The following is a 27,145-nucleotide window of genomic DNA, read 5'->3' as shown; positions in this document are numbered from 1 at the left end:
GGGAACCCAGGCTTCTCACCCTAACAGTACCAGGCTGAGTTGAGGGAAGGATGGCCCACCAAAGCCTGCAGGGGCAGACTAATTAGCTGAGGGTAAGAAGGAGAGGGGCCGGCCCGGTAGTATAGTGGTTAAGTTTGTGTGCCCTGCTTCTGCAGCCCAGGGTTCATAGGTTCAGATCCCACGCACAGACCTATGCACCACCCATCATGCCATGCTATGGCGGCATCCCACATACAAAATAAAGGAAGATTGGCACAGATGTTAGCTCAGCAACAATCTTCCTCAAGGAAAAAGAGGAAGATTGGCAACATGATGTTAGCTCAGAGCCAATCTTCCTCACAAAAAAAAAAGAGGTATAGGAAGGGAAAAGGGGAAAGAAAAGGCAAATACGGAGAAGAGAGTATGAGAGAGAGAGGCACAGTGAAGTACAAACTCCATGCAATGATTCCCTGAAGTTTCATCTGACTCCTTAGGGCCCATGTGCTTCACCGCCCAGCCCTTCATCAGCTGTGGATTCCAGACTGCTGAGCTTTTATTTTTGTCCTCCTCTCCTTTCTGCCCTTTGCAGATCCCTGTCCTGGGTCATTAAAAGCACCCCTGCTAGTTTAGGGCTAGGGAGATAGAGAGACATAACCACCTTGTAACATTGTTCCTGTGGGAAATGAATTCTCTTCCAGACCAACCTCTGAATACAGCCATTAATGAAACTAAGACTGCTCACTTAAATTGCGTTTTGTGTGGTTAGAAAGAGCGCCTTCGTTTTACCAAGGGTGCACTTCCCATTCAGCGCTTAGTGTACTTTTCACTGCCCTTCGCTTCGGTGAGATGGGTTTACCTTATGTCTCAGGACCAAGGCAGCAGCAGCAGTACGGAGTCAGCACAGAGAACAGTGTAGTCACAGGCCACTGTAAGCTCAGGCTGGAGGGAACTCACAGCAGAAATAAAGATCTGCCCTATATTAGATAGACAGTGGGTAGGGTTTAGAGAAAGGAGGAATCACGATGGGCTGTAGTAGGGGAGTTTATCCAGGTAGCTTTTAAGCTGAGCCTTGAAAACTAGGATGGGCAGAGCGAGGACAGGCTATTGTTCTGAGCTCCGGATCTAAAGGGGTCAGGGAGGGACACAAAGGGGGCTTTTATTCTATCTCTAATGTTTTATTTGTGTTTTAAAAAATTATGAAGCACATACAGCAACATATTAACATTTGTTGAATTTGGGTGGAACACACCTACATTCAGGTGTTCATTATATCTGTTCCACTTTCTATATTCTTGAAATATTTTTTTATTTACAAAAAGGAAAATAAATAGCCTTAAAGCTGAGCAGCACAAGAGACAAAGAACTTAAGTAATACACAAATTGATAGCCAGTTCGTAAATAGGCAAATGGTAATGATAGTCACTTATTTTACCAGGGTCTTGAAGGAACACACAAATAGTTTCTTTTTCTGCAGTCAAAGAACTGATAAGTGACTAAAATCATTCATAATGAAAGATCAAATTAATGAAGTGGAAAAAATAAGTGACAGGCCAAAGCTTCTTGAGGGCTTGGGCTTACTTCTTTAAGGCATGAGATATACTAAGACAGAAAATAGGTTGTACATTATTAGAGGAAATGATTATAAATAAATGACAGTCACTGTCATCAAAAGGAGCAAGTACAGGAATACTGCACAAGAAATAATGGTGACCTGTACACCTAGTTTTTACACCCATACATCTAAGTAAAAAATAAAGCATTATTTTCCTGAAAGAGTGGCTTTAATGCATATATTTAAACTCTTTAAAAATATACTGTATAGCCTCTCTTTTGTGATATAATTGTCTCTGTTGACCAGCTTGAGTTATTGCCCTCCCAAGATTTTCTTCTGTAAGCACTAAGGGAAGAACCGTAATTTTTCTGTATTTCTAATATACTTGGTTAAGCTCATAGCAAGAACTGCTTATATTTGTTGGTTGGCAGTACAGAATTTTGAACAGTCTGTTCACCCCCGGTAATGTTGTGTTCCTAGTGAATAAATAAGTTTAATCTTAGTGCAAAAGGTATTTATTTGTATCTAATATAGTTTTTCTACACAGTCTACTGATTATTTATATGTAATTGAATGAAGTTCAGGTTTGTTAGATTTTTGTTCCTGCATTAATACAAAATAGAAAGGCCTTTAAAGCTCTTCTTAAAAGCACCTCACATCCATTAGGATGGCTACTATCAAAAAAACAGAAAATAACTAATTTTGGTGAGGATGTGGAGAAATTGGAACCCTTGTGCACTGTTGGTTGGAATGTAAAATGGTACAGTTGCTGTGGAAAACAGTATGGCAGTTCCTCAAAAAATTAAAAATAGAATTACCGTATGATCCAGCCATTCCACTTCAGGGCGCAGACCCAGAAGAATGGAAAGCAGGGTCTTGATGAGGTGTTTGCATACCCGTGTTCATAGCAGCATCATTCAAGCTACCCAGGTGTCCCCTGATGGATGAATGGGTAAGAAATTGTGGTTGATGCACACAATGGAATATTATTCAGCTTTAAAAAGGAAGGAGATTCTTCAGTATGCTATAACATGGACAAATTTTGAGAACATTATGCTAAGAAAAATAAGCCAGTCACAAAAAGACACTGTATGATTCTACTTCTGTGAGGGACTCAGAATAATCAGAATCGTAGAGACAATAGAATGGTGGTTGCCGGGGTCTGAGGGGGTGGAGGGAATGGGAGGTTACTGTTTAATGGGTATAAGATTTCAGTTTGACAAGATTAAAGAGTTGTGGGAATGGTTGCACATTATGAATATATTTAATACAGCTGAATTGTACACTTAAAAATAGTCAAGATGGTAAATTTTATGTTGTGTGTTTTACCACAATAAAAAAATTTTAAAAAAAACACCTCATCCTAAAAGAATTTGACTTACTATATTCTCTCACAGAAGTACAATTTAGCAAACATTTATGGCAAAAAATTTATTCACCAAGTATGTATATCTACAAAATTATAAGTATTTGGAATGGTCATACAGGAAAACAAAATTTATAATGCAGCTTCTCTGGTTATTTCTCAGCTATTTCTATATAATGTTGTGAAAGAAACAAACACTTTTACAATAATAGTAATGGTGATTTTAATTTATAATTTCAGTATATTATAATCACAAATCTGAAGTTTTTACTAAATGACCTTCATACTACTATAAAACAGTTATTCTGGAATTTGTACAAACAAGATAAAAACCTTTACACAAAGTCAGTAGCAATCCTATGTCCATAATTATTCATTTACTTGGTAAATGGTCCTTGAATTCATATTGTACTAGTCGCTGTGTAGGCCCTGGGGATTCAGTAGTGAACAAGATACAACTCTTAACCTCATAGAGCTGCAGGCTTTTCCAGAAGAAATGACTGTAAGCTTAGATCTGAAGAGTGGCCCAGATCTAAGCTTTGCTGGTGTGATTTGCTGGTGGGATGTGGTGGGGGGGAGGCAATACTGGAAGAAATATTTGTGGCAGACAGAATAGCATATGTGAAAGTCGACTAATTTGAAAGAACATTGTACATATGGTGAACAGCTAGAATTTCCGCATGCTGGAGTACAGGATACAAAAGGTATGGAAAATCCTGCAGAAAGGGTTAAGACATAAGGATCAGATGGTGTAAAATTTTGAAGCTATTTTTAGGAATTTGAGACTTATCCTTAAGATAATGGAGCACTATTGAAAGGTTTTGAAGGGGCATAACATTGGATTTGTATTTAGAAAGATTTCTTGGCTGTGTTCTGGAGTAGGAGTTGGTGGGGAGTCAGCCTGGAGGCAGTTAGAACAGTGATGACATTTGTAATAATTCAGATGACAGATGACATTGAATCGGATTAGAGCAGTGTCAGTGGGATGGAGAGAGTTGGAAAGATTTAAGAAAAATGGGAGGTTAAATCAGTAGGATGAAGTGGTTGATTAGATCTGGGGAGTAAGAGGGAAAGAGGAGTCAAGGATGACTCCAGCTGTCCGACTTGAGCCACTGAGTGAGTGGTCATACTCGTTGAGCCGTAGTAATTACCAGGTGGGGCTTTGGAAGAGAGTCTCTCTTTGGTCTCTAATAACTCTTCCTATTGTGAGTCCAAGAATTTGTGATTCTTAACTAAGGAAGCTCATTCTGTATCCTGTAGATTAGACTATTTTTACTGCCACTTATGTAAAAGTGGAAAGTAAATATGTCATTCCTAAGATGTCCATGTCCCTGGTCACTCACAGACTTCAAAATAATAGTTAAGATTCATTGTTAGAGCTCATTGGTTTATTTGTTAAAGTAGAGAGAAGATTGTTTTCTGTAGGCAATATATAATTTTGTCTAGTTACATATTTAATTGTTATATATAACTCTTTATAGTCAATATAGTCATGTGTTAGATGACTCAAAAAGTAGCTGTAATGATGACAGAGCCACTGTTTTCCAGGATGACAATATAAATATAATATCTAAATAAATTAATAAATGTTAAAAGTAAACATTTAACAACTCTCATGTGTTGCCAGTAGGAATGCAAAATGGTACAGCCATGTTGGACGACAGTGTGATGGTTTCTTTAAAAACTAAACATACTTTACCATATGATCCGTCAGTCACACTCCTTGGTATTTATCCAAAAGAACTGAAAACTTATATCCACACAAAAACCTACACACAGACGTTTCTAGCAGCTTTATTCATAATTGCCAAAATTTGTAGGCAACCAAGATACCCTTCAGTAGGTGAAAGGATAAATAAACCATGGTATGTAGACAGAGTGCCAAAGAAAAATGAGCCACCAAGCCATAGAAGGACATGGAGGACCTTAAATGTGTATTACTGAGTGAAAGAAGCCAATCTGAAAAGACTACATACTGTATGATTCCAACTATATGACTTTCTGGAAAAGGCAAAACTATGGAGATACTAAAATGATCAGTGATTGCTGGAGATTAGAGGAGAGAGAGATGGGTAAGCAGAGCACAAAGGATTTTTAGGGCAGTGAAACTATTCTGTATCATACTGTAATGGTGGGTACATGTCATTACACATTTGTCAAAACCCCTAGAATGTACATCATTAAGAGTTAACCCTGCTGTAAACTATGGGCTGTGATATTGATGTGTGGATCATCTTTTATTCAGGGTTATCTTCTATATTCAGGCATGCACACACACGCACAAATATTTTTTTTCCTGGCTTTTACAATCTTTGTTGGAAATACTGCTTATGTTGTCTTATATTAGTAACTATAGGGCATTTCTTCCAACTACATATCAGTACCTAATAATAGATTCATGTTACTAAAGAGTTTTGGTTTTGGGTTTTTTTTTTTTAATGAAAAATTGATGCAGTCAAATGGAGAACTGACTCCGTAAGTCAAGAATGCTGTTAGGCATGCTTATGCTTGCTGTCATGCTCACTTTTTCTACCATTGGAGGAGGATTTTGAAAATAACCTTTATAATATTTACTATTTTTGTAACACCTTCACTCATCATTGCCATTTTCCTTTCTGGAAGACACAGAAAGACTAAGTGGTTTATCCAAGGTCACATATGTCTTAGTTATTCTATATTTATGTTCCAGAAACAGAACAGCTAAGATTCATTCTGCACATTATAAGAATATTGAATCCTCTTTATTATGGAAGACACTTTGTATGCTAGAAGGGATTTCTTTCATTCCATTTTATTTTCCTCAGCCGTTTTCAAGAGAAGAGAGAGTCAGTCCCAGGTTTTGACCTGGATGAGTCTTGGTGTCATTGACACAGGAATAGAGGAAGAAGAGGTAGTCTGGGAGACATATAAGGAGTTCATTTTAGGATACTTTGAGGTTTTTGTGGGTTTTTTTCCCCAAGGAAGATTAGCCCTGAGCTAACATCTGCTGCCAATCCTCCTCTTTTTGCTGAGGAAGACTGGCCCTGAGCTAATATCTGTGGCCGTCTTCCTCTACTTTATATGTGGGATGCCTGCTGCAGCATGGCTTGCCACGTGGTGCCATGTCCGCATCCGGGATCTGAACCAGTGAACCCCGGGCCGCCGAAGTGGAATGTGCACACTTAACTGCTGTGCCACCGGGCCAGCCCCTAGTATACTTTGAGTTTTAACAGCTTGTGGTAAGGCTTTTCCAGTAGGCACTTGGAAATGCTGACCTGGAGAGAAGAGTGATCAGGCTAGAGATATATATTTGGAAATCATTAATATAGGTGATAGTATAAGCTGGTGGAATGTGTAGAGTAAGAAAAAATAAGCAAACACAGAATCAGTGGAACACAAATGTCTGAGAAGCAGTAGAAGAAGAGAAACCCACGGAGGTAACTGACAGCAGCTCCTTTAAGAACTGCCCAGTCCGTAAGAATCGGTTAGAAAAGAGAGAATGCCAACTTGGACATGGGCAGCTGAACTTTCCAACCCCAAGTCTTGTTACCAACATTCCCCTTCCTCTTGGAGATCTCACCAGTCATTGCTGCCACCACCATGTTAGTCTTCGGGAGTACAGCTGTCTCTTTACTGTGCTGGCCTCTCTTATTTCTTACAGCTGAGAACAGTAAGACTTCACAAAATACTTCGAGATATCAGAAGGAAATCATAAATGAAGAGTAACAATCAGTTTAGGAAAATATCTGTGTGGCTGCTTTCATTGCTGGTGGAATCGGTGGGTCCTTTAGGGCCCTTTGCAGAGTTGTGTTTTTTCCAGGTAGAGGATTGCCTCCTTAAGGCAGGGATTCTTTTTCTCCTGCAAGCGAGGAGAGTCGTTGAACATATCTGGACTGCTTGTAGTCTGGGCTCAAGGGAAAGAGATCTAGAGAGAGGCAAGAGTTCCTTCTTCATATCAATCTAAGTTCCGTTTCCATGTTTCCTTTTTATGTCCTAAGATGTATTTTCCCAAGATGATTAATAATGGGAAAGTCTACCTTCTTCAAGGGAGACAATACCCTTTGCCTGCAGGGGTCTGCCCTTACTCCGTGGACCCATATGGGTAACCATCTCAGAATACATCTGTCCAAGAAAAGAATAAGATAAATGCATGCAACAGCAGAGGGACTGTTGGCAATGATCACTGAGATACAAAACTTAGATTGGTGTCACAGAACACAAGGGAGCGAGGACATTCAAGTGTCAAATGCTATGGAAAGGTCGAGAGTGAGAGCCGAAAATGGTCCTCAGATTATTGAATTAAATTTGAAAGTCACTGATATACAGGAAAAGAATTAAACAGTTATCTGGCCTTCCAATAAAAATGAACCCCTGGGTAACGAAATAGAATGCTAGACATTCTATGTGCCTTCTGATGGAAGTACACAACCACACCTCTGAAGTAATCTTCCCAAAAAGAAGTAAACCTGAATCTGATCAGCCTCTGGATCAGTGCTGTCCAACAGAACTTTTTGTGATGATGGAATGTTCTTTTATCCACTGTCCGATATGGTAGCTACTAGAAATGTGTCTTATGTGACCAAGGAATTGAATTTTAAATTTTATTAAATTTTAATTGATTAAAAGTAAAATTTAAATAGCCACATGTTAGTGGCTACTTTATTGAACAATGTAATTCTGAATTACCAGTTAGAAGACAGGAGCGTGTTAAACCATAATATGAAAATGCAAACAACAAAATCCAAACTATGGGAAATTCCATCAAGTTTGTCAACAAAGAAATCCCAAGGGGGAAAAAAAGAGACAGAAGGGGAAACCCTAAGATTAAAAGAGACTTAAAAGACATATCAGCAAATCATAATATATGGACTTTATTTGGGTCCTGATGCAAAGTATTAAAAATGATTAATCACTTATGAAATAATTGGAAATTTGAATAATGGCCAGATGTTTGATGTTAGGGAATTATTTATTTTTTTAGGCATCATAATGGTGTTGTGCTTGTCTTAAAAAGGAGGAGAGTGGGTCATTATCATTTAGAGAGACATTGAAATGTTTACTTTCTGTTCTCTGAAACTAAGCTTATACTTAATAAACTTATCATTAATGACTTATTTTATTTTGGTGTTAATTAAAAAAACTTTTTAGAGGTCTGGCCCTGTGGCTAAGTCGTTAAAGTTGCATGCACTCTACTTCAGTAGCCCAGGTTTGCGGGTTCAGATCCTGGGCACAGACCTACACCACTCGTCAAGCCATGCTGTGTCAGCACGACCCACATATAAAAAGGAGGAGGATTGGCACAGATGTTAGCTCAGGATGAATCATCTTCAGCAAAAAAGTAAGTAAAAATTTCTTAAAAACAAAAAAGCTTTTTCTATGGAGAATTTTGAACACATAAGAAGTAGATGCGAACCCCCATATACCCATCATCCAGCTTCAAAAATGATCAACATGTGACCAGTCTTGTTTCTCCTACACCCCCCATCTTATTTTTTAAGCAAATTTCAGATGTCATATGATTTTATGTGAAATATTTCAGTATATATCTCTGAAAAAATCTTTGTTTTTATATTACCCCCATACAGTGATCAAATTTGAAAAATTTAAAATAATTCTTTCATATTATTAGATTTCTATTTAATTTTCAAATTCTTCAAAAATTTGTAGTTTACATCTAAACAACCAAACATGATGATTCTATGAATAAACCGAGTTATGTAATACATTTTACGTGCATAAACATAGTGACAGTATAAAACCAAACTGCGTAAAGTTCCTAAGTGTGAAAAGAAGGATTACTTAGAGCTTTGTGAAAATTATGAATTCAACCAAAAATAAAATAAGAATGTTGCATTTGTCAAATTGACAAATCTCTTTCGAAGGATATTTGGAAAGTAATGGGAAGGCTTTTTAAAAAATAAATAAGATATTAGAGTGGAAACTACTCTTGAGGTGTCTATAAAGCTCTGTAGTGTGGACAACTTGAATCACAGAGTTCCTGAGAAGTTAAATAATGAAGGTACGGTATAGGCAAGAAAATGGGGTAAAGTGAATAACCTGCAAAACTAATTTACCTTGAGCTTTGCTGAAAGAACATAGTGAAAAGAGACTTCCTAGGGAAAAGGAAATATTTCTTTTCCTTAAAATGTCATCCTAATTAATAAAATGTGAAGTGTTTAGTATTTGAAAGATGTCAGACCATCCAAAATAAGCAATTCTGAGAAATACAAGAATTTCTCAGAAATAGGGACTCAGTTTTTGTCTCCTTCATCTGGGATGGATGAGACTTATGAACTCTTTCCAAATGTGGGCAGTGTAGGGTAAAGTTATTTGCATTAAGAGTTTAATCTCTTTTGCAACTACTTTTATACACAGAACTTATAAAATCAGCAGTCAATAAGTCTGTAAAAATATTCCTGGCATCTTTTCTCCAAAGATCTCAACAAAGATGCTAAAAACTGCATCTCCCATTTCCGCTCCAAGTTGAGAATTGAGGAAATGTAGAGGTAGGCGGGTAGAGTGGAGGAAAAGTGGAGTCGTAATATGAGGCAACCGCTGAAAATATTTTTATCACAAGGAACAAATACTTCACAAAATATTGTTATAAGAAAGCTTAAAAATTTATTTATAAACTAGTATTATCAGTCTCACCCTATTTCTGAATATTTAGGTGAAAAGTAAAAAAAAAGGGTTAACCTTGGAGGGGCCTAGAAACAATGATACTCCAGTAGAAATGAGCACCCTTACCGCCCAAATCTTCATTTCTAATACCATTCTCCAATTAAAGGATTTGAAGGATCCTGGGAGAAATGGCTGAACCTAGAAGTGGGGCAAGAAATATATACGATGAGCCTCAAGCATCTTATAGTGCCAGTAATTAAAGAAGTGCTAAAAACAAAAACACAACATATAGGTAGGGTGGGTCCAGGGGCACAGGAGCCAAATGAAAGAGTTCCTAGTGGCCAAAGCTGTAACAGTTTGAGCAACAAAATAAAAGTATAGTGGGTTGTGACCCAAAATATAAAATAAACATCCATGAGTCCATACTGATGTAAATAAATGATCGAATAAATTAATAAATGGGGGAAGAGAGACAAATCTTCCTTGCAGAAGAATTTCGAATAATTTATGTAGATACTCCACCCTCGAGGGCACGGAGCACAGTCTTCCACTCCTTAAAGGTGAGCTGAGTCTAGCAACTTCCTTCTAAAGATGATAGTATGGGAAAGCAAGAAAAAAGAGGGACTTTATGTTGGAGAAAGCTGAAGAACAATGTCTCAGCCAGGAGATCAAGGTGAACTTCAACAGTACTCGGTCATGTTGATAGTATGTATCTTTGATGTGATGTGATGAAAATGGCACTATGATCTTCCTCCCCAAAACTCATGACCATAGTCTAATCGTTAGAAAAACATCAGACAAATCCCATTTGAGGAAGTTTCTATAAAATACCTGACCAGTAGTCATCAAAACTCTCAGTGTCATCTAAAACAAGGAAAGTTTGAGAAACTGTCACAGCCAAGAAGAGCGTAGGGAGACATGATGACATTTATGTAATGTGGTATCCTGGATGGGATTCCGGAACAGAAAAAGGACTTTTGGTAAAAACTCAGGAAATCTGAATAAAGTATAGACTTTAGTTAATAATAATGTATCAATACTGCTTCATTAATTGTAACAAGTGTACAATTCTTGTACACTTAATTGTTACACTTAATGAGGTGTAACGAATTGTAACAATTCTAATGTAAGAAGTTACAAATAGGGGAAACTGGAGGGTATATGGGAGCTCTGTACTATTTTCTCAGTTTTTCTGTAAATCTGAAACCATTCGAAAAACTAAAGTTTACTTTGAAAAAAAAGTTATCCATGAAATCCAAGATTCAACACAAAGAGTAATAAAATTCTGATCATGTGATACCACAATGAATATACAATAATGATATCCTTATGATCTTATGTTTGAAATAGGTATCAGATTTTAACTTAAAAGTCAACACAAATTGGAAAGAATGAAAAGTTCTTAAAAAATGAGCTAATTGCATTTCTTAAATTACATTTCAGTTTATATAGTCAAAGTTTTGAAATGAATCATTTTCACAGCTACCAGTGCTTTAAATAAGTAAGCCTTACAAAATCTGGAGTATATAATTCAGACCTAAGAGTATATTTCCATTCATTTATCCACTTATTCAATAGACACTGAGCATATGTTATGTACCAGGCACAGTATTAAGTAGGTGCTGAGGTTGTAAGGATGAATAATGTGTTGAAGAGCTTAAAGTCTAAAGGAGGAGATAGAATTTAACAGTTTTAATACAGTATGGTAAGTGGATAGCACTTTATGAGAACAGAGTTCCAAGAACGTCACAATTCTATTTTATTTGGGGAAAAAAAAGTCATTATGTTTGCACACTATGTGCCAGCCAAGAAAAGAAGAGAAATGCTGTGTCCTGAACCTTACTATCAAGGGAAATTTTTAACACATCAACTAATACGTATTTAGTACAATGTTGGTATGATAGTGGTTCATTTAAAAATTAATAAGCTCATGGAATTTAAAAAGTGTTGGACCACAAAAATTATCTGTTCTAATGTGTAGATTTTATATTGTGTTATGGAAGAAACTCCTTGCTCTTCCTGTACATGTCGAGAAAGGTTTCCCAGAGAAGGTCTCATCTGAGTAGGATCTTAAAGACTTGTAGGAGCCCAGTAGGCAGACAGGGAGAGGAGTGCGAGGCAGAATTCTAAACATGCCCCCCAAGAACTTCTGTCCCCTGGTTATTCGGTCTAACGCCAATCTAGGTACTGCTGTGAAGGGACTTTACAGATGTTATTAAGGTTGCTAATGAGCTGACATAAAATGGAGTAGCTTGAATTGTCCACGTGTGCTCAGTGTAATCGCATGAGTCCTTAAAAGCAGAAACTCGACTGGGCAGAAGAGATTTGGCGGAAAGGTTAATCAGAGGATTCCAGGTATGAGAAGGGTTCTTTGTGCCATTGCTGGTTCTGAGATGTAGGGCCAAATGCAAGGACCAGAGAGAGGCCTTGGGTGCTAAGGGCAGCCCAGCTGACAGTGAGAGAACAGGGACCTCAGCCCTGTTCCACAAGGAACTGAGTTCTGCCAACAGCCAGGATGAACTGGGAAGGGGTTCTTCCGCAGAGCCTCCAGAAAGGAATGCAGCTCTGACACCGGGATGATTCTGGTACTGTGAGCCCCGGAGCAAAGGAACCAGATGAGCCACGCCGTGCCCAGACTTGTGACCCACAGAAACTGAGAGATAATAAATGTGGGTATTGTTTTTAAGTTGCCAAGTTTGTCATAATCTATTAAGGGGGAAATAGAAAACTAATAAGGAGGGGAAAGACATTCCAGACACGAGAAGCCTTGCAAAGACCCACAGGACACGGTACTTAAAAGGAAACTGCAAGTCATTTGGCATGGCCCTAGTGCAGGGACTGTGGGGAATACGGGAGTCTCAGATTGGGGCCGCACTCGGTCAGGGCTTGATCACGGTGGTCCTCAAGTGCCATGTACAGAGACTGGATTCTAGGTGACGGGGGACTGAATTTATGAGATTGGTATGTTAACTCGCTTTGGTTTTCCTAAGGAGATAACGTTAGTTCCCTGTGTCCTTCAAGTCTTTGCTCAGATATCACCTGGCCTCCAAGCCCCAGCCTCGCCTCCCTGCTCAGTGTGGCGGCTGTGCTCTGCACTGCCCTCCTTGCCCTACTCTTATTTTTTGAACTTTCCATTACACTTTTTGTCTTCCAACATACCTATAGTTTATATTTATGTAATATTTGCCCGTGTCCTCCTAGAATGTAAACTCCACGAGGACAAAGATATTTTGCCGTTTTGTTGACTGTTTGTTGCAGTTATTTATTGTTGCATAACAAAACCACCCAAAACCGTCAGCTTAAAACAACGTTTATTTTGCTCACAGATCTTCACTTTGGGCAGCGTGTGGTGAGGCCATGCTTCTTGTTGCATCGGCTGGGTGACTTGACTGGGGCCAGAAAACACACTTTCAAGTGGCTCACTCCCACAGCTGGCAGGCTGTTGCTCACTGTTGGCTGGGACCTCAGCTGGGGCTGAGGGCCAGGGCTCTCAGTTTCTCTCCTATGGGCTTGTCCAGAAGCTGCTTGGGCTTTCTTACAGCGTTGTGGCTATATTCTAAGGGCCTGAGTCCTGCGAGAACAAGGTGGAAATGCATGACATTTTTTATGATTTAGCTTGGAAGCCACAGCCCCACTTCTACTGTACTCTTATGTTTGAGGTGATCACAAGGCGTTTCTGGGATTAAGGGCAGGGGACATGGACTCGACCTCCTGATGGAGTTTCAGAAGAACAGGAGATAGTATTGTGGTCATCTTTGGAAGATACAGTCTGCTGTTCTGTTGTATCCCAAGAGCCTAGAATAGTGCCTTGGCTCCTAGAGCTCCAGAAATGCTTGTTGAGTGAAAGAGAGAGAGAGAGAAAGAGGTGGAGAGAGAGCGAAGGGAGAGGAGAGAAGAGGAGGAGGAGGAGAGAGAGAGAGATCTGAATTAGAAGGGGAGGACATGTACCATGCATGGCAGGGAGACTAGTTAGGAAGCTGCAGCAATCTTCTGAGCCTGGCTTGAGGTCCAGAATTAACAAAATGGCAGTGAAGAGAGAAAGGAAATGCTCATTTGGAAGTTGATAAGGAGGTATAAATTGCAAAATTTAGTGATTATTTGAATATGGAAGGAAAGGAGAGGGGTCTAGGTGAGGGAAGTGGAAAAAATCTAAAATCTAAATCTAGAAATCTAGAATGACTCCCGATCAGTCAGTCAAATATCATGGCTTTGTACCAGATAGTACTCTGAGTGCTAAAAATAGTGAATATGAATCCCTTTTTTTTTTAAGATTGGCACCTGTTGTGAATCATCTTCTTTTTTTTTTTTTACTTTTCCTCCCCAAATCCCCCCAGTACATAGTTGTCTATTTTAGTTGTGGGTCCTTCTAGTTGTGGCATGTGGGACACCGCCTCAACATGGCCTGATGAGCAGTGCATGTCCCCGCCCAGGATCCGAACTGGCAAAACCCTGGGCTGCTGAAGCGGAGTGCGTGAACTTAACTACTTGGCCTTGGGGCCGGCCCCCTTTTTTTTTGTTGTTGCATGAGTCCCTTTTTGATAGAGTTACTTGTAGTGTTAAGTTAACTCCCCTTTGGCGATGAGTAAGTAGATAGTAATACTTCAATAACTACATGAATTGTGGCACTGTTAACATGGGAAAAGCTTTGGGGGAGAAGATGAGTTCAGTTTTGGAAGTGTTGAAGTTGAGGCTGCTGGTAGTGGGACAGCCAAGTGGAGATTCTTGGCGGGTAGTAGGAATTGTGAATTGAAACTCAGGGCTAGAGATCGTCTTGAGGGTTTTCGTCTATGTTTTTGTGATAGAGGAAAGAAGGACAACTTTGCTTTTCCTGTACAGAAGTGAAAAGTTCTACTCCCTCCCTCCCATTTTTATCCTCCTTGGTTGCTTTGTTTTAGGTTAATTTAGAAAATTTCAGAAAGTGGTTAAAATGACTTTTTTTCCCCCTCTACCAAAGGTGACTTGATGTTTTTCTTTCTATTTTTAATCTACTAGACAGTAGCTTTGGGAATCAGAGTCTTTTGTAGAACTGGTTAGGTCTTGGTCATTGTATAGGTCACATTATCTTCCTAATGTCTGTGGACCGTGATTTCATGGGTCTGTCCTGTACCTCAGCACCATTTAAGAACCTGGAGTCTAGTTGTTGTAAAGCATGAGTGTTCTGGCTAACACTGAGCATATTAGAGGAGGGGACTGCAAGGCCTTTGGATAAAAGTGCACACTGACTCAGAGGCTATGTTTGCTTAGCAAAAATCACATCAGCAGAGCATTCTAGCTACCAGCAACTTCAGGTAATTGTTAGAATAATAATGCTTCTTTTTGATTCTTATAGGGAGAATCTCTTTCCCGGTGAATCTTGTTAGTAACATTGTTTTGCCCTGCTTTGCTCACATTAGAATAAGTTTGTAGACCATGAGGAGCATTAGTAAAACAGATGTGATCCCTTCCCTACCTTGTAATTTATATCTTTCCTTTAGAGACCTTTGTTGATTTCTTATGCAGGATTTTTTCTTTTTGAAGAGGTTAGGAGGAAGAAAGTGGTATTCCTGTGTGTGTCAGTTGTTATCCATGTGTAAACTAAACTGAGTTACTTGTGTTTCTGACTTCTTATAAATTTTTTTTGGTGAGTACTAAAGTCGTTTATATCTACAATGGTGGTTAAGGGATACACAAAACATAAAACGAGGGGGAGGAGTAAAATTGTAGAGCTTTTAGTATGAGGTTGAACTTGAGACCATCAACTTAATATAGATTGCTATATACGTATGTTATAATATGTGAACCTCATGGTAACCACAAATCAAAACTCTTATGATAAATACACAAAAAATAAAGAGAAAGGAACCCAAACGTAACACCAATGAAAGTCACAAAATCACAGAGGAAGAGAGCAAGAGAAGAAGAAAGGAACAGAGAAGAACTATAAAAATCCAGAAAAAAGTAACAAAATGGCACTAAGTACATACCTATCAATAGCCACTTTAAATCTAAATCAACTAAATATTCCAATCAAAAGACGTAGGGTGAATGGATAAAAATGCAAGACCCACATATATGCTACTTGCAGGAAACAGACTTCACACCTAAAGACACTCACAGACTGAAAGTGAAGGGATGGAAAAAGATATTCCGTGCAAATGGAAATGAATAGAAAGCTGGAGTTGCAGTATTTATATCAGACAAAATAGACTTTAAAACAAAAATTGTAACAAGAGACAAGGGCATTACATAATGATAAAGGGAACAATTCAGCAAAAGGATATAACACTTGTAAATATCTAAGTGCTCAACATAGGGGTACCTAAATAAATAAACCAAATATTAACAGACATAAAGGGAGAAATGGTCAGTAACACAATAATAGTAGGGGACGTTAAAACCCCACTTATATCAATGGATAGATCGTCCAGACAGAAGATCAATAAGGAACCATTGGCCTTAAATAACATATTAGACCAAAAGGACTTAATAAATATATACAGAACGTTCCATCCAAAAACTGCAGAAAACACATTCTTTTCTAATGCACATGGAAGATTCTCTGAGATAGATCACATATTAGTCCACAAACCAAATCTCAGTAAACTTAAGAAGATTGAAATAATACTAAATATCTTTTCTGACCGCAATGGTATGAAACTAGAAATCAACTATAAGAAGAAAACTAGAAAAGTCACAGGTGTATGGGTATTAAATAAAATGCTGCTGAACAACTATTGGGTCAATGAAGAAATCAAAGGAGAATTTAAAAAATACCTGAAGACAAATGAAAGTACGACATACCAAAATCTATGGAATACAGCAAAAGTGGTACTAAGAGGGAAGTTATAGCAGTACAGGCTTATGTTGAAAAACAAGAAAAATCTCAAACAATATAACATTACACCTAAAGGAACTAGAAAAAGAAGAACAAAGCCCAAAATCAGTAGAAGAAAGGAAATAATAAAAATCAGCCTGGATAGAGACTAAAATGCAACAGGAAAGACCAATGAAACTGAAAGCTGGTTCTTTGAAAAAAATAAATTGACAGACCTTTTGCTAGACTCACTAAGAAAAAAAGAAGGCTCAAATAAATCAGAAATGAAAGAGGAGAAATTACAACAAATACTACAGAAATACAAGGGATTATAAGAGAATACTATGAAAAGCTATATGCCAACAAATTGGATAACCTAGAAGAAATGGATAAACTCTTAGAATGGTACAACCTCCCAAAACTGAATCAAGAAGAAATAGAGAATCGGAACAGACTGGTCACTAGTAAGGAGATCAAAACAGTAATCAAAAACCTCCCAAAAAACAAAAGTCCAGGACCAGACGGCTTCCCTGGTGAATTCTACCAAACATTCAAAGAAGATTGAATACTTATTCTTCTCAAACTATTACAAAAAATTGAAGAGGAGGGGATGTTTCCTGACTCATTTTGTGAGGCCAACATTACCCTGACACCAAAATCAGACAAGGACAACACAGAAAAAGAAAGTTACAGGCCAATATCACTGATGAACATAGATGTAAAATTCCTCAACAAAATGTTAACAAATTGAATATAACAATGCATTAAAAGGATCATAAACCACAATCAAGTGGGATTTATTCCAGGGGTACAGGAATGGTTCAACATCTGCAAATTGGTCAATGTGATACACCACATCAACAAAATGAAGAATAAAATTCACATGATCGTCTCAATAGATGCACAGAAAGCATTCAACAAGATTCTACATCTATTTATGATAAAAACTCTGAATAAAATGGGTAAAAAAGGAAAGCATCTCAAGATAATAAAGGCCATATATGACAAACACACAAGTAACATCATACTCATCAGTGAAAAACTGAAAGCTCTCTCTGTAAGAATAGGAACAAGACAAGGATGCCCACTTTCACCACTCTTATTTGACATAGCATTAGAAGTTCTGGCCAGAGCAGTTAGGCAAGAAACAGAAATAAAAGGGATACAAATTGGACAGGAAGAAGTAAAACTGTCACTATTTGTAGATGCCATGATTTTATATGTAGAAAACCCTAGAGAATCCACCAAAAAACTGTTAGAAATAATAAACAAGTATGGTAAAGTTGCAGGGTACAAAATCCACTTACAGAAATCAGTTGTTTCTATACACTAACAATTAAATAGCAGAAAGAGAAATCAAGAATACAATCCCATTTACAGTCGCAACAAAAGGAATAAAATACCTAGGAATAAATTTAACCAAGGAGGTGAAAGACCTGTACACTGACAACTCTAAACCATTGTTGAAATAAATCAAAGAAGATATAAAGAAATGGAAAGATATTCCATGCTCATGAATTGAAAGAATTAACATAGTTAAAATGTCCATACTACCTAAGGCAATCTGCATATTCAGTGCAATCCCTATCAAAGTCTCGATGACAGTTTTCACAGAAATAGAACAAAAAAATCCTGAAATATATGTGGAACAACAAAAGACCCTGAATAACCAAAGCAATCCTGAGAAAAGAGAACAAAGATGGAGGCATCATACTCCCTGATTTCAAACTATACTATGAAGCTATAGTAATCAAAATAGCATGGTGCTGGCAGAAAAACAGACACAAGGATCAATGGAAGAGAATTGAGAGCCCAGAAATAAACCCACAGATTTATAGATAGCTAATGTTTGACAAAGGAGCCAAGAACGTACAATGTAGAAAGGAAAATCTTTTCAATAAATGGTGTTGGAAAAACTGGATAGCCATATGCAAAAGAATGAAGCTAAACCACTATCTTACACCATACACAAAAGTAACTCAAAATGGATTAAAGACTTGAATAAAACTTCTAGAAGAAAACATAGGCAGTATGCTCTTTGACATTGGTCTTTGCAGTATCTTTTTTTTTTTTTTGAGGAAGATTAGCCCTGAGCTAACACCTGCTGCTAATCCTCCTCTTTATTGCTGAGGAAGACTGGCCCTGAGCTAACATCCATACCCATCTTCCTCTGCTTTACATGTGGGATGCCTACCACAGCATGGCTTGATAAGCAGTGTCATATCTGCACCCCGGATCTGAACTGGTGAACCCCAGACCGCCAAAGCAGAACGTGGAACTTAACCACTGTGCCACCAGGCCAGCCCCAGTGCAGTATCTTTTTGAATATGTCTTCTTGGGCAAGGGAAACAAAAAAAATAACCAAGTGGACTACATCAAACTAAAAAGCTTCTGCATAGAAAAAGAAACCATCAACAAAACAAATGACAACCTACCAATTGGGAGAAAATGTTTGCAAATCATTTATCTAATAAGGGGTTAATATCCAAAATACATAAAGCACTCGTGCAACTTAACAACAAAAAACACCCTGATTTGAAAATGGACAGAGGATCTAAACAGACCTCTTTCCAAAAAAGATATACAGATGGCCCACATCATTAATTATTAGGGAAATGCAAATCAAAACCATAGATATCACCTCACATGTGTCAGAATGGCTATCATTAAAAAGACAAGAGGGGCCGGCCTGGTGGTGCAGCAGTTAAGTTCACACGTTCCGCTTCAGTGGCCCGGGGTTTGCCGGTTCGGATCCGGGGTGCAGACATGGCCCCGCTTGGCACGCTATGCTGTGGTAGGTGTCCCACATGTAAAGTAGAGGAAGATGGGCACGGATGTTAGCTCATGGCCAGTCTTCCTCAGCAAAAAGAGGAGGATTGGCAGCAGTTAGCTCAGGGCTAATCTTCCTCAAAAAAAAGAAAAAAAAAAGACAAGAAATAAGTATTGGAGAAGATGTGGAGAAAAGGGGAACCCTCATGCTGCTGGTGGAAATGTAAACTGGTGCACCCACTGTGGAAAACAGTATGGAGATTCCTCAAGAAATTAATAAGAGAACTATGATCCAGCTATCCCACTTCTGAGTATGTATGCAAAGAACATGAAAACACTAATTTGAAAAGATATTGCACCCCTGTGTTCACTGTAGAATTATCTACAATAGGCAAGACTTGGAAACAACATAAGTGCCCACCTAAGGATGAATGGGTAAAGAAGATGTGGTATATAAACACAGTGGAATACTGCTCAGCCATGAAAAAAGATGAAACCTTGCCATTTCTGACAACATGGATGGACCTTGAGAGTATTATGCTAAGCGAAATAAGTCCGACAGAGGGAGACAGATACTGTATGATTTCACTCGTATGTGGAAGTTTAAAAAACAGCAACAAACAAACAAACACATAGATACAGAGAATAGATTCGTGATTACCAGAGGGGAAGGCAGGTGGGAGGAAGGCAAAAGGGGTAAAGGAGGACATTTGTACCGTGATGGTGATGGAAACTAGACTTTTGGTGGTGAACGTGATGTAGTCTATACAGAAGTTGAAATATAATGATATACGCCTGAAATTTATATAATGTTGTAAACCAGCGTTACCTCAATAAAAAAAAATTGGGGGGGGGTGATAGTAATGACAGCAAAAAGTAGTGAATGGAGATGGAGGGGAAGGTGTCCCTTAGCTCTGCAAATACCTGCTTCTTTGAGTCATGGAGCAGAAAAATTCCAGTTTGAATCATCTTAGAACTCTAGCTCTACAGTATTACTTGTCAGCTATAAATATTTTAATGGTAGGTGACTTTCTTTTGTTCCTGAAGGCAAAGGGTGACTCTCTTGGAGTCTCTTTAGCAGAGAATAAGTTCTCTAGCAATAAGGGAAGACTTGTTTCATATTGTATTATAAAATCCAATGCGAATGATAACATTAATATGCTTTCCCAGAAATACATTGGATAAACGATTCTCATAGAAGATAGACATCTAATAATACTACCAATAATGCATTGTTATTATAGTAATCTGTATTTTATATATGAGGAAATCTTTGCTTAAAGAAATTATGCTTTGCTCTAGGCTACTAGACCCCAGGATGTTCAACCAGAACTAGAACCTTGTTTTTTGGGGTATAATGTTTATTTGAAAATCACTTATATGTTCTTCAGAATAATAAAAATAATTTACTAAGCACTGGTGAACACATGGTACTTATTTGATTATTAACCTAAAAATTATGGACCCTTTCCCTTAGAGAGGTTCATGATATCAGTTACAATACTTCAGTGACTTTCTAATGCTTTTTCTTGTTTCATATTTTGTTACAGAAAGGATAGTATGACAGGCTTTGGTTAGGAGCATAGTGCTTTGTTTATTCCTCGTTATCAGAAGACTATAGATCCTGGATTCTAAGATTATTTTTGCAAGTAAGTAATCTACCGTTGTGTTGTGCTTGGTGTTAGGATACACAGTGCCTAATAGGAATTTGTCTGGTCCTTGTTCTGAGTTCCTGGCACTGAACTTCTAGAACCCTGGAAATTTCCCAGGTAATAGGAGTGTTACCCTAATGAGGTAACTAATGATGGGCCCCTGGATAACTTCAGGACAGGCGCTAGTCACCACAAGGACTTTGAACCCACCTGGCGTCTGGAGAGGAGAGAGGGTTAGAGATTGGGTCCAGTCACATGGCCAGTGACTGATCAACCATGCTTGTGTAATGGAGCCTCAGTGAAACCTCTATAGACACCAAGACTTACTTAGAGCTTCCTGGTTGATAAACACATTGTTGTGTGTATGGGTGGAGGAGGGGAGTGACACCCTGATTCCACAAGGAGAGAGCATGAAAGTTCTGCATTCCCTCCCACACCTCCGCTGTGTGTGTCTTCCTTTGTCTGGTCCTTTTGATTTGTATCCCCTGCAATAAAACTGTAATCACAAGTATAGCGCTTTCCTGACCTCTGTGAGTTTGTTCTAGTAAGTTATCTCAACTGAGGGGTTGTGGGAACCCCAAAACGTATAGCCAGTGTGTGAGAAGTGCAGGTGGCCTAGGGACTTCTGATGTCAGGGCATTCTTCTTGGGGACTGTGCCCTTGAATGGGTGGCAACTGCAGTACCTCCAGTTGGCGTTGAAATAAAGTAACTGTGTTGTGTGTTATTCTCGTGAATTAACTTTGATAGTTGAAGTGTGTTTAGTGTTAGTTAAATACAGTACGGCTCTTTAATTTTGATAGAATCAAGCAGGAAGTATATTGTGAATCTCTTAGAATTTCAAAACTCAGAGGATTGATGTTGATGTACTTTTATTAAGGTCTTCATCAAAATGAACTTTTAAGTTTACCGGGATTCAAGTTTCTTTATTGATGAACGTTCTTCAGTAGGGTCTGTGAATTTTCAGAGATCTCTTCAGCTTCTTTTGCTTGATTCTCTTCATGACCAGCAGCTGCACTTGCAGGATCGCTGACTGGATTTAGAGGTGTGTATTTAGAAAGGCTAACAGGCCCATCGTGGGTTAAAACCTGTTGTTTTGATTAGTAGCTCCGTGGTGGGTAGATGGCTTCTTCTGTGAAAGGTAGAGCCCATCCATAAAAAATGGGCAAATTCTGTCCCATACTGTAGAACTATGCTCGTCCTGTATTTGAAAACAATAACAGGCAATATGGAGAATTAGCAAGGAAGAGAAGGCACATTATAGTCAGGGGTTAGCATTATAGTCAAAACTAACACATGAAAACTCGGGCTATCCAGAAACACATAAATAGCTAACTGCTGTAACAACAACCCCAAACTTATCAGTGGCTTGAGACAATAAAGTTTATTTTTCATTCATGTTTAGTCTAATGTAGGCCAAGAGGAGGAGGAGCTCTATTTTGCAGAGACAGTCAATGGCCCAAGTTTCTTCCATTTGGTGACTTTCCCACCTTTAAGACCTCATTTCCTTTTGCATTTAGCTAATGGATGGCAGGAAAAAAAGCCAGATTGTGTGGCTCAGCCTGGAGGTGACACGTGTCACTTCTCCTCACATTTCATTGGCAAGAGCTAGTCATTTGGCCCCCACTCAGATGCAAGGATGTTGGGAAGGAGAGGAGAGCGTGAATGTTGGTGAGCACCTGCCCGCTGTCACAGATCCAGAATCAGTGAGCGCTGTGCCCTGGTGCTAAGGTAGTTGGCATGGCTTATCCCAGTGAGAATGGTTTGGGACCATTTCAAGGAGTGCCAGAGGGAGAAAAGATTCAGTGGAGAGAATGCAGTTTCTCGTGGGTTCAGTGTCTCATATAAAGTCTTATGAGGATCAAGTAGGTAAGCTGTGTGCTGAGGATAGGAAGCATGGTTACCTGGGGGGTACAGCCTATATCAGCCATCATGTAGTATGGAATGGGCAGAGTCAGCTCTCTGTGGTAGAATTAGGAAGGCAAGGTAGGAGGGTGAGGGATCCTCAGAGGACTGGACCGTACTAGTCATATCGGGAGCATCCATCACGGTGCCTGGCACAGTGTAGGCTCACTGGAAATATTACTTGAATGAATTAATATCTCCTCTCTTTAAAAAACAAAATAAAAACCCTTCCCTCGACCCCATATTCTCCTCCAGTATTATTCATTTCTCATTTTTCCAGCAAAACTCTTCAGAAGACTTATTTGTGCTCTCTGCCTCCACATCCTCTCTTCCTGTTCTTTCTTGGAACAACTCTAAACAGATTTTCACCCCTAGCAGTCCACAGAAATCTCTTTGTCAAGGTCACAGTGACTTCCATGTTGTCAGCTCCCTCCTTGTTAAAGCATTTTCTTTACATGGCTTTTATGAATGCCCATGCTTCTGCTTTTTCTCTTACCTCGCGCCTGGTTTTTCTCACCTTTTTGCCAGTTCCTCATCCTCTTCCAACCTCTTAGTGTTCCGTGAGGCCCTTAGGGCTCCGACTCAGCCGTCCTCTCTTCACGTACATTCATTTCCTAGTGATCTTATCCAGCCCTGTGACATTAAACACCATCTATTTGAGGGACCCCTGAATTTCTCTCACTTTTCCCCTGAATTTTAAATTCATATATCTAAATGCTTACTCAAAAATTTCACTTGGGTATCTAATAGGCATCTCAGATTTAATGAATCCAAAACTGAATTCTTTATTCCAGACGCCTGACCCCCTCTCCATCCCTGAAAAACCCCTTCCTTCTCCATTTTTCCTCCTTTCAGTAAATAGCTGCCCTGTTCATCCAGGTGCTCAGACCAAAAACTGTGGTATTGTGATATCCTTCTTGACTACTCCTTTCTCCCACATTGAATCTGTCAGCAAATCATATCTTTTATGCCGTTAACATATATCTAGAATTTTATCACTCTCACCAGCCTACCATTATTTCCCTAATCCATGCTACCATCATCTCTTGCCTAGATTATTCCAGAAGCCTCCTAACTGGTCTATTTGTTTCCACTCTTATCCACTACAGTCTATTCTCTCAGCTGCCAGGGTGGCCCCTTTTAAAACAAAGTCAATTCTCTGTTTAAAATGCTCCAGTTACTTCCCACGATACTTACAATAAAATCTGAAGTTCTCACCGTGGCCCAGAAGGGCTCTTGTCTCTGGCTCCTGTTACCTCTCTGACCTCTTCTTCTACCACCTCACTCAGATGCATCAATGTCCTGGCCTCCTTGCTGCATCTCAGCCGTGAGAAGCTCACTTCCACATCAGGGATTCTGCACTTGCTCTTTCCCCTGCCTGAAGTACTCTCTCCTAAGATGACCTCAGATGGGGAATTAAGCGCACAGTCTCTGGAGTCAGACTGCTTAGGTTTGAATTGCTAGTTGTCTGATCTTGCGTAAGTTATTTAGCCTTTTTGTGCCTCAGTTTCTACATCTATAAAATGAGAATAATAATAGGACCTACGTCATGAGTAATGATGATGATGAGATGAGTTAACATATGTTGGGCAGTTGGATTAACACCTGCCCTGTAGTAAGTCCTGTGTGTTAACTGTGATGGTGATTATTACTTTGTCAGGTTTCTACTTATATGTCACCTGCTCAGAGATGATTTAAACAGTGGTAAGAACATCAGACTGGAGAATGACTATGCGGCCTCCTTGGGGGATCTGCTTCCAAAAGGACAGCCTTCTATGATGTAGAGACAGCCCGTGTACAGTAAATGTTTTTCTGTAACGTTCGCAGAAGTGCCCTTTCATTTTAGGTACTGCCCTGTAGCCCCCCCACCCCCACCCCCTTTTCTCTTTCCCTAGTCACTCTCTCTTGTAGGACCCACTGCTGCCCAGTATTGCCTCTCCCAGCTCCAGCTCCTCCCAATTCAGGCTGGGTCTTCAGAGATAGACAGTTGGGGACCTGTGGGGTTAGACATAGAAAGGAGAAGAGTTCCCTCACTGCCACCTCCTCCCTGCCTATTGGCCTCAGCCTGGATTTCATAGCAGCATCTATACTTCTCCATTTCCCCCTCTCACCTTTATCAGAATACTGGGGAAGATTTATTGGCTCTGAATATTCTGTCCACCATTTATTACCTCTGTCTGTGTGTGAGTGCATGTGTTTTAACGTTCCCTTTAGAGAGGAAAAGAACAAAATGACAAAAGGGACAGGGCAGAAGAGATTGCCTTTTTAAACTTCCCATCTGTTTTCATTGTTCCTATCAGCAGAATTTCTTTAAAATCTTTAGACTTCTGTGGTATCCTTCAGGGACAGGAGGATAGGGAAATATTGGGAGACTTGGCCTTGTTTTGTGGAGGAATACCTTTGTCAGAAATAGGCTATGGTGGAAATGGATAATGAGGGAGGGAACTCACGGGGGCTCTAGGAGTGGGAAGGGTCAGAGAGGGGATGAGTGAAGAAACACATAACAGGGCCACTCAGGCTGAGAAAGAGCTCCACGGTTCACACATCTCACCAGTCCCTCTCTACTTGCTACTCCATGCACAGGCTATGGAAATCCTCACCAGTGGCTTGGAGCTGAGAGTAGGGTCCCTACTCCCAGTGCCAATTGAGAGGTAATCCGGAGCCATCAAAAGGCCGGATCTCATGCTCCCAGCCACAGTGAGAAGGGCTGTGTTCTCACATCATCTACAAACATAGTAGCAGGCTGTCTGTGTATTATGTTAAACATAATATACATGTTATACACGTTTAATCATGTTATACGTGATCTTTTTAAGTGCAGTCATGTGTCATTTAACGATAGGACACATTCTGAGAAATGTGTCTTTAGGCAATTATTCATTGTGTGAACATCATAGCGTGCACTTGCCCAAACCTAGATGGTATAGCCTACTGCACCCCTAGGCTGTATGGGATAGCCTATTGCTCCTAGGCTACAAACCTGTACAGCATGTTACTGTACTGAATACTGTAGGCAATTGTAACACAGTGGTATTTGTGCAACGTATCTAAACATAGAAAAGGTACAGTAAAAATATGGTATAAAAGAAAAAAATGGTACACCACTATAGGGCACTTACCATGAGAGGAGCTTGCAGCGCTGGAGGTTGCCCTGGGTGAGTGAGTGAGTGAGTGGTGAGTGAGCGTGATGGCCTAGGACATTACTGTACACTTCTGTAGACTTTATACTCACTGTACACTCAGGCTACACTAAATTTATTACAAAATTTTTCCCTTCAATAATAAATTAAGCTTAGCTTACTGTAACTTTTTTACTTTATAAACATTTTAGTTTTTTTAAACTTTTTAACTCTTTTGTAATAACGCTTAGCTTAAACACTTAGCTTAAAACATACTAGAATGTATATGGGCATTCTAGAAAGATTGAGCTCCAAAAATTTCAAAACAGTTTTAAGGTAAGTGTTAACAAAAGTTACAAAGAGTTAAGAATATGTTGTATAGGGGCTGGCCCCGTGGCCGAGTGGTTGAGTTCTCGCGCTCCACTGCAGGCAGCCCAGTGTTTCGTTGGTTCGAATCCTGGGCGCGGACATGGTACTGCTCGTCGGAGCACGCTGGGGCAGCGTCCCACATGCCATAACTAGAAGGACCCACAACCAAGAATATACATCTGTGTACCGGGGGGCTTTGGGGAGAAAAAGGAAAAAAATTAAAAGTCTTAAAAAAAAGAAAAAAAGAATACATTGTATAGCTGTACTAAAATATTTTCTTTTTTTATATTCTTATTCTATAAGTGTTTTCTATTTTCAAATTTTTCTTCTTACTTTTTAAATTTTTTTTGTTAAAAACTAAGAAACAAATATACACATTAGCCTAGGCCTGCATAGGGTCAGGATCCTCACTATCAGTGGCTTCCACTTCTACGTCTTGTCCCACTGGAAGGACTTCAGGGGCGATAGCGTGTGTGGAGCTATCTGTCATCTCCTCTGATAACAATGCCTTCTTCTGGAATACCTCCTGATGGACCTGAAGGTTTGTTTACAAACCAGCATCACCACGCACACGTGAATGATGCTTTGGACTATGACATTATGATGGCTACAGTGTCACTTGGCGATAGGAATTTTTCAGCTGCATTATGGGACCACTGTCTTTAAAGATTTTATTTTTCCTTTTTCTCCCCAAACCCCCCAGTACATAGTTATATATTTTTAGCTGTGGGTCCCTCTTGTTGTGGTATGTGAGACACCACCTCAGTGTGGCCTGATGAGCAGTGCCATGTCCCAGCCCAGGATTCAAACTGGCGAAACCCTGGGCTGCCAAAGCAGAGGGCGCAAACTTAACCACTGGGCCACGGGGCCGGCCCCCAGGACCACTGTCTTTATATGCCGTCCATCGTTGACCGAAATGTCGTTATGCAGCAAATGACTGGATGTGCTATAAAGTAGACTTTGAAATTCAAATTTGGTCTAATGGTGATTCACATTATAGCTTTGCATGAAGCAGATGCACTTATTTCACTGGAAATTCACTG

At 39.4% G+C, this 27,145-nt stretch overlaps 1 protein-coding gene and 1 long non-coding RNA gene across 8 annotated transcripts in view; one reads left to right on the top strand and one right to left on the bottom strand.

Annotated features, from left to right (window-relative positions):
- DENND5B (DENN domain containing 5B) overlaps positions 1-27,145 on the top strand; it is a 178,852-nt gene that overhangs the window by 47,003 nt on the left and 104,704 nt on the right. Inside the window, exon 1 of one of the 7 annotated variants that reach the window (XM_070493949.1) lies at positions 5,666-8,214. The exons of the other annotated variants lie outside the window; for them this stretch is intronic. Coding sequence (XP_070350050.1) covers positions 8,193-8,214 — 22 coding nt within the window. The 5' untranslated portion in view covers positions 5,666-8,192. Of the gene's footprint in view, positions 1-5,665; positions 8,215-27,145 lie in introns of those variants that run through there. 7 annotated transcript variants of the gene reach the window in all.
- Positions 8,581-25,231, bottom strand: LOC139041592 (uncharacterized). Its single transcript, XR_011497046.1, has 3 exons — positions 23,812-25,231; positions 23,132-23,247; positions 8,581-21,910 (listed from the first exon to the last, which is right to left on the bottom strand). It is a non-coding gene; the product is annotated as an uncharacterized lncRNA (long non-coding RNA).

The sequence above is a fragment of the Equus asinus genome, chromosome 22 (genome assembly GCF_041296235.1).
Source record: "Equus asinus isolate D_3611 breed Donkey chromosome 22, EquAss-T2T_v2, whole genome shotgun sequence".
In the NCBI taxonomy this organism is placed as follows: Eukaryota; Metazoa; Chordata; class Mammalia; order Perissodactyla; family Equidae; genus Equus; species Equus asinus.
This window is presented reverse-complemented; position numbering and strand designations above follow the sequence as displayed.